This window comes from Theobroma umbraticum, unplaced genomic scaffold (assembly GCF_002168275.2).
Source record: "Theobroma umbraticum cultivar Fairchild unplaced genomic scaffold, ASM216827v3 scaffold_30.0, whole genome shotgun sequence".
Classification (NCBI taxonomy): domain Eukaryota; kingdom Viridiplantae; phylum Streptophyta; class Magnoliopsida; order Malvales; family Malvaceae; genus Theobroma; species Theobroma umbraticum.
The window spans coordinates 13336790-13345377 of NW_018397254.1; the positions used below are offsets into that span (position 1 = coordinate 13336790).

At 37.1% G+C, this 8588-nt stretch overlaps 1 protein-coding gene across 1 annotated transcript; it reads right to left on the minus strand.

Annotated features, from left to right (window-relative positions):
- Window positions 1–65: 65 nt before the first annotated feature.
- On the minus strand, window positions 66–6386 carry PBS1 (Protein kinase superfamily protein). The gene is made up of 5 exons (XM_021436179.2): window positions 5585–6386; window positions 4817–5022; window positions 3420–3609; window positions 984–1375; window positions 66–853 (listed from the first exon to the last, which is right to left on the minus strand). The coding sequence occupies exons 1-5, from the start codon at window positions 5703–5705 to the stop codon at window positions 371–373; spliced, it is 1392 nt and encodes a 463-aa protein (XP_021291854.1). The 5' UTR covers window positions 5706–6386; the 3' UTR covers window positions 66–370.
- Window positions 6387–8588: the final 2202 nt, after the last annotated feature.

Sequence of the window (8588 nt, forward strand, 5' to 3'; positions counted from 1 at the left end):
CTTGCTCTTCTCTTGCTCTCCTAGTAGATAATGTACACTCTCCATTATGCTTTTGATCGTTATCATCATCATCATCTTCTTCTTCTTCTTCGTCTTCTTCTTCTATGCTTCAATGAAAGGATGTAAAGTGAAAAAAAGAGAAAAAAACAAAAATTTGAAAAAAAAAAAAAAGAAGAGGTTAAGCGCATGTTAGCACCAAAGTCCCTAACAAAGCCCACCACCTGTCTCCATTTCAGAGGAAGAAAGCATTGCCAAGCTTTTTCGCTGGACCAGGCAGATAAAAGCTAGAAACGTGTCTTCACCCAGTTAATGTGAGAAAGCTGGATAAACACTGAGGTGGAAGATGGTGCACACCAGTTTTGCTAGGATACTACCCATTAGACCCATCGAAACTACCCTGCGCGCTTTGCCTCCTTTTTTCTCGCCAATTCTCTCCCCACATTTTGGCCTCGGCTACAGCCCTTTCCCTATTCAAATCCCTATTCAACATCCTCGCAGTTTCTCTGGGGGAGTCTTCCTTCTCAGACCCTTCCAAATCCCACCTACGACCAGATGCTCCTCCTTCATCATTCCTTGACACCCTTCCTCCTCTGTCATCTCTGTATCTTTTGTCATCCTTATCTCCAGGGCCTCTGTAGCCATGCCCTGCCGCATTAGGATCGTATGCCTGATTTGCCAAATAAGAGAGGGCAGTGACCACATCCCCAATCAGAGGACGTGTGGCAGCCTGCTCTTGAATGCACATGGATGCCACGGCTAGAGCTTGGTAGAGACCTCGCATTGGATATCGTCCCTGCAGTCGGGGATCCGCCAATTTTGAAAATTTGCGGCGGTCATTGAATAATGGACGTGCCTGTATATACATAAACCAGAAGAAAACTCAATTACTAAATACTCTTAGCCATTACTTGCTACGCTCACACCAATCCTCCACAACACAAAAGTTAGGCAACCAAACTACAAAAACAACTTAAATGCATTACCCATGTAACAAGGTTTTGTTCTCCATGGGGTTGTGTGCTGTCAATGGCTTTCCGTCCTGTAATTAGCTCCAAGAAGACCACCCCAAAACTATAAACATCAGATTTCACTGTCAATTGACCAGTCATAGCATACTCAGGAGCACAATAACCATATGTGCCCATAACCCTGGTGGAAACATGTGATTTGTCTCCAACAGGACCAAGTTTTGCAAGCCCAAAATCAGATAACTTCGGGTGAAATCCTTCATCCAGTAATATGTTGGAGGACTTGAAGTCCCTGTATATAACAGGAGGATTTGCTTTATCATGCAGGTATTCCAAACCTTTAGCAGCACCAGCTGCAATCTTCATTCTTGTGTTCCAATCTAGTGGTTCCTTCTCAGGAGGAAGATCTGCAGAGAGAATAATGACAGACTAGATTATAATCAAATTTACTCCTTCAGATATATGCCCAGGGGTGTGACACTGCAAACCTTGCACACGTTCATTTGTAGCAACTTAAACCAGAATATATCCAACACTCAGATATGACAATGTATCATCTGTCTCAGTCCACATCCAGACGTTATTGACAGTAAAGGCTAAAGTATTTGAGGCTTCCAGACTACAAAGAGCATATGACAGCATGCAAATGAGCCACAAAACAGATCCATTCAGAGAATTTTATGTTCATGGCTCATTATTAGTTCCAACAATAATTAGGCTTAGTTTAACATTATGGTTGGTTGAGAAATTGGGGTTTGGAAAATCATGGTGAAAGACTACTATTTTTCACTCAAAACTCAGTTTAGGCTGAAAATGTTGAATCTGTTTAGCATAGCAGTTGCAGTGCAAAACATGATCTTGCATGTCAACTGCGATCAGCCTTAATCTGATACAATATAGCTTTAAGTTTAATTTCCATGTCAAGTAGCCAAGCCACAAGGTTGCCTTGAGCTCATGTAGAATACCAACAAGTACAACAATCTCCTTGTCTTGTAGGTAGCAAATCTCAACAGACTTGAATATCTAGATTTTCAATACAGTTAATTAAAGCTTCTAGCATGAATTCTGAATCTACAAAGTACCATAGAAAGACCCAATTGAAAACTATTCCAACAAAGATTTACCCAAAATCATAAGCACAAACATTAATGTTACAAGTACATAATAGACAAACAGCACAAACTTTTAACCACAGAAATATATATTAACCACATCAGGAACTATATTTAAAACCCATAGCTAAGTATCTACCATGTAGGATAAACAGATTAAAATATCTTAACAGAGCAATAAAGAGATCAGAAGCAGAAGAGTACATATAGAAAGGAGATGAAATAAACGCTTCCCCACTCCCTTATCTCTTCCTTTTCGCTCTAACTTAAACTTCACCTATCTCTTTTGGTACCATACAATAATACAAGCTCCTACGACACCTAGAACAGATTTTGACATAACCATATCAATAAAAAATATCAAGAAAAAACCAACAAGAAAATAACTGATATGGTTTTAATCTAGAAGGCGGTACAAGAATATCTTGTTCTCAGACAAGAAAATATTAGATTTGACTTGATCTTATCAATGAAAGACACACATGAAATGAAAGAGATAATGCAGCATTGGCCTAATATATTTAATTAATTTATGTAAAGCTGTTAGCACTATATATCTCTAAGAATAACAGAAACAAGGGTTAAGCCTGTTGGCCCAAAGGCATGGACATTTAAAAAACAAGAAATGCAAGAAGAGGAGCTCAAACCAGAGAATGAGTATATATGAATCACAACTCAATTCCCAAATTGCAATAGACGCAAACACAAATGTAAGTGCTTTACCTGCTAATAAAAAGAAATTTTGATAACTTGAAGCACAGATAACTACAAAGCCTCACGGGCAATTATTAGTTGTTTATTTGGCATGCTGTTAAAAGCTTACTTGAATATTACTAACTTCTCAAAACTAAAAGATAACAATAATACATCCACCACAAGAGAATGAATGATGAATGTCTAACTTTTGAACTTTTGAATCAATGTAAAATCCTAAGTATTTTCTTATGGTAAGATGATCTCACGCAGTGTTCAACTTACCAAACAGTAGGCTTTACATGAAAGATGACAAAATAATATCTTATACCCAAATCCTTTGGTATCATATCCAGTCAAAGATACCTTTCATCATCTCTGGCTAACACTAATTACCTCCTCACAACAACATTGGCTCCACTAAAAAATCTGAGGATCTAGAACTACAATGTCCGCAAAAAATTTGAACGTTTCTTAACCTAACGCTGACTTGCTAAACCAACCTCAAAGTGCTAAAATTCTTTGAGTTGAATATATCATGGTCAAGATCTAAAGGTTGCAGGAGCACCAGTTGCTCTTGATAAAATCAATTAATGCGAGAAATGAATTCTATCATTAGAAGACCATAAATGCACTAAAATATTACCATGAAGGTGATCTTCCAAGGATCCCAAGGGCATGAATTCATAGACAAGAAGCCGTTGATCTCCATCAGCACAATAACCGATCAGGTTAACTAGATTAGGATGATGAAGAAGACTGAGCATGAGAACCTCAACCAGAAATTCCCTGTTACCCTGGAGACCATTTCTATCCAACTGTTTGACGGCAACAACCTGCAAAAAAATATATATTTACATATATCTAAGAAAAATGATGACATGGACTCCTCAAGCAACACAATATTTAGTTAGTTATCCCAACTACTGGAACGTTCAATTTGTGTAATTTCGGACCAAAACCCAGAGATCCTCTTTGAAATCTCTTTAAAAACATGTATGACAATTCTGTTACATGGGAATAAAATAATTTTGACAGACAAATGAAATTTGTTATCCAAATTACATTGTTAAATATACTCACTTTATTCTTTCTACTCTTATATTAAGTCTAAGAATGATGAGTGATGCTGCACACAGCGGTAGAATTTTCAAATTCATATGAGACCTCAGCTACAACATGACAACATCAAGGGAGGGTTTAGACAGAAAACCCACATTTTATCAGCAAGATAGACTACATGAGGATGAATGCTGCTTTCTTTTACCAGATGGTTAACTATGTCAAGTAGCAACAATCACACCCAAAAGGATAAATATATACTCAGATATTAATTAGATCATCTTCAATGGACAAAGGATTATCAATTGAGAGTTATCAAATTAAAGAGCTGCACCAAAGTTCAGTAATTTATCTTTTCAATAGATGTTCAATAAGACGCAACTGTGTATGGCCTCTTCAGTGGGAGCTAGATCACAATGCATAGCAAGTGCATCAGAGGATTTGAAAACCTAATGATAAGTGTAAACCAACAATACTAACCGGTTATTTTACGAAATACATTTTTAATGATGAACTTTCCAATTTTATTTATGCTTTTTTTACTATATTAATAAATGTTAGAATCATAGAAAAAACAGAGTAATTCCTTTCCAAACACTCTGTCTTCAACCACTAAATATCTATAGGGCTTATATTTAATGCATCTTCAGTGTACAGTATTTATACACAATCACTTAGTAATAGAGTGTCACCTCATAAACATGCAAAGGTAGAAGTTCAAAAGTTCTTCATAATCAATATTTTTCAGATTATGAGTGTTCATTTTTTAAGGTTCCCAACTTTTAGATTTATTTATTAACAAGGTGGCAACATTTGGTTCACTGATACCGTATAGAATCTATACCCTACCAGAGCATCAAAATAAGTAAATGCCTAGAATTGGTAAATCTTATTATGGATCAAAGCTCAATTATTGCAGCTACATCATATTCATATGCTTTCAATATTTGGTGAAAACACCGCAACAACAAAAAGATTTACCTGACCAGTACTCTCAAGCTGCCCTTTGTACACACGTCCAAATCCACCTTCACCTAAGAAAGACTCTGGCCTGAAATTCTTTGTTGCAGCTGCAAGCTCACGAAAAGTAAAAATTTGAGCAGCAATTTGGACACCAGGCCCATCCCTGGGACTTGGTAATTCCCTTTTGGACCCTCCATTACTTCTTGATCTGAGCCTGTCCCCTCCTGCCAACTCCATCAAAACAGATACTATTAACGATCTATTTACCATTTTAATGCAAAGAAAACAATCTAACACGGAAAAAGTATATGATCTCATTTCTAAAGCTCAGAGATGGAAGAGAAGGGGCAAATTTTATTTGTCAAGGCAGGACTAAGCTCCATCAAGCTATAATTCAAATGAAGAACTTCGCTTATCATACTTATTAAGCTACTTTTACTTTAAGATACTGAATTACTGATTAATTACAAGACATCTATCAATGGGTATTGAATTGATTACCAGCAAACAGATCAACCGAAGTGATCAAAATCATCATTAGATCCAAATCCCTTCACAAAACAGCATCAAAATCTGGTGGGGCTAGTGGAAACAACCCAAAATTTAAATCTCTAAAAATTTTATCAGGATAAATCAAACATGTAATAATCTGTGGAAAATGAGAAAAAGTATAAAACAGCAAAACATGCATCATCATAAATACTTAGCAAACAATAATGAATCAGAAAGACCCAGATCAGATCAAGTGTTAAAATAATTATTTTTTTTAGAAAAAAAGAATCCAACCTGAAGCTAATCTGGAAATGTTAGAGGAAACGGTTGGTTGGCCTTGCTTTCGATCATCGGTTTCTTTGACGGGATTTAACTTCTCCTCTTCCCTTGAATCGAAACAAGGAAAGCAACCCATCCCCTCAAAAATCAAACCAAACCCCCAAAAAAAAATTCCTTAAATTTCTGAAATATATCAGATTTTCAATAAGAAAAGCTCAATCAACTTGTCATATTCCAATCCTAATTTTTTACAAAAATTTTTAAAAAGAAAAAACTTTTTGGGCACCCTCCTCTCTATTCCTTTACCCGATCAAATCATCAAAAAAGAAAAGATGAAATGAATCGAACAACCAAAACAAGAAAGTAAAGCGCACAATAAAACAGAAACTTTAAGGTAAGCGAGAGAGAAGTTTGAAGCAAAACAGATGTTGAAGAAGAAGATGAAGAAGCCGGCTTTTGTCTTCGGCTTCGTGTACGCTTTACACAAAACTTATAGCTCCCACACACTCTCTTTTTGACCATATATTATAAATACAACTAAAACTTCCCCCTCTCCCCTTCCTCTCTCTCTCTCTCCAGAGATTTTCTCATGCTACTACTAAATTCCTTTTTTTTTAAAAAAAAAAAAAGAAAGCTTTTAACTCTGCAGTTATTTAGCACTCGAATAAACCTTGTTGTTGTTGTACACATATATAAAATTAAAATTCGAAAAAGGAAATGATATTTACGTGTCAATTGGCGGGACTGGCGGAACACACAAGGGAAAAGGGCAGGGGAGATGGAGTCAGGGAGAGTCAAGGTGAGAAAAACGTCCGCCTATAAAATACGAGTACTACTCTACCGTTGGTCAAATTCTGTCCCTTCATTGGCGCATCGTACGCGGCACGGTTGCGTGGCCTGTTTTATAATCCTTTTTGCAATCAAATTACCACAGCGATTCATTCCTTCTCATTATTCCGTGGGATTGGACTTTTGCATTCTCTATTCTATTTTACGAATCTTATTCTTTGCCATTTCTTTTACAACTTCAATTTAACCCAAAAGTAGTGTTGGCTAAGGTAGCCTCTTGATGCTTTCGGCTCTTAACCTTTTTGCATGTCAACTGTTGATTAATCCATCTTAATTTGATTCTCAGACTCGTATAAAACAATCTCATTTACATTAAAAAGGTCTTATAAATAGTCACTATCAATCAATGTATAAGAAAAAACAGGTGAAACCTATATATATATACACACACAATTGAATGTGAGGTATATGGTGGCTACTTGGACTATTCTAAATATTTTTTTAAAGTCTTTTTTTGCACACATCTTTTTCTCTGGTAGTCCCTATGGACTTCTTACACTGTACTTTGTTTTTCTTGTCAACTCGGTGTTTTCAGCCAATTTTTGAAATTAGGTTTGAAATGGCTGATTCGGTGGTGGTGGTGAGAACCACATCTTAAACTCCACTTTTTCTTTTACAAATGTTTTGGTCTCTGACTGTGTACCTAAAACATGGTAACAGTGCAGCTTTCGGATTCCATGGTTAGGTGTGACTTTAATTTTACAACTTAGCAAGGAAGTTAATATATAATTGGAACTTGGAAGAGCCTTCAAGACAAGACATTGTCATTTTGGAGTCGATAGTATATATATTTAAAATCATGCAAGAGTCAATGTATCTGTGAATGGAAGCTTGGTCACCCAACATGTGCCAATCAGATTCTCCAGGGATTTTAACTGTACCAAAACAAGATAAGGAACTCGATGGAATTAGCATTAAAGAAAGACAAGGGTTCCATTGCTTAACCAATGGGATTACATTCACAATCCCCATTTTACTTACTTTATAAACCTCATGTGTAGTTGTCTTCCTGAATCGTCAAACGGAGCTATCCAAGACGCTGTATCCAGCAGGTTAATTTTTGTTTTAAAATCCCGCCAGCGTGGGCCTACTCCCTATCGACTCATGCATGACACATGGAATGCACTGCACAACTTGGATGATGTATCAAGGCTTTCTAACCCAGTTGCTTGTAAATTTGCACTAATTATTTGTTAAACGCACATATGATTTGTACTTGAAACTCTTCTTACAATCAATGTTCAGTTTATTGTTGGGCATTGTTCTTCTTCTTGTTTTGATTCTCACGTCCCTGCATGCCCATCAATCGTCTAGATGTTAGATTTTTTTTCAGATAGTTTCAAATTAGGCGTCCACAAAGGAACAGTTGCCAGATCCAGTTTGGGTCTCGTAATAATAATATTAACAATAAAACAAGACATAAGTTGAAATCATAATTAGTGGTGCATGTGTACGCGGTTGATGTCGTTAGATTGGTCATCCGGGAGATGTCCCATGGACCATGGTCATCTGTCACCAAATCGTCGCCCTTTATAATCTTCAGTGTTTTTCTTGTTATTTTTATTGGAATCTGTGAAACCACATTTGCCCCAGTGAGACAATTTTGGACCCGCAAGCCGAAATACGGCGTGGTCTGCCACCGACAATATTCCAAAACCAAACACACCCTCTGCTCTTTATTCTTTTTTTTTTTACTCACCAGAAGCCAGGAAACTGAGATTCCGAAGTCCCCCTATTTGAGGGGCGGAACTCTGAAGGATGGCTTTCGAGTTTAGACTAGAATTGATTCTGGCTTTGAGGTGGGGTTGGGTCCAACTTTTCTAGGACGAGGGCCACTGACCCCAGGCCTAAACAATTTCCCATGTAAGCAAACAATCTCTAGTTTTTCACCGGCCTTCTCCATTCAATATGACATTCACTGTCCCATTATAAAAGAGTAGGGGGAAGTTGGAAATTTTGATGAATTAGTTGGTTGAACACATTCTTAAATCCCGTAACTAAGTCCTTCTGGCAAATATTAATACCAGAATTGCATAATATTAAAATAAAATCTAGAGAATTTGATGAAGTCACCATGGCATGGCCGGTAAGCTGGGCAGACACGGTCAAGTGAAAAACACGTCGCTCTGACCACGAAAGCACCCAATGGGCCTTTAGATCTCGACCACTT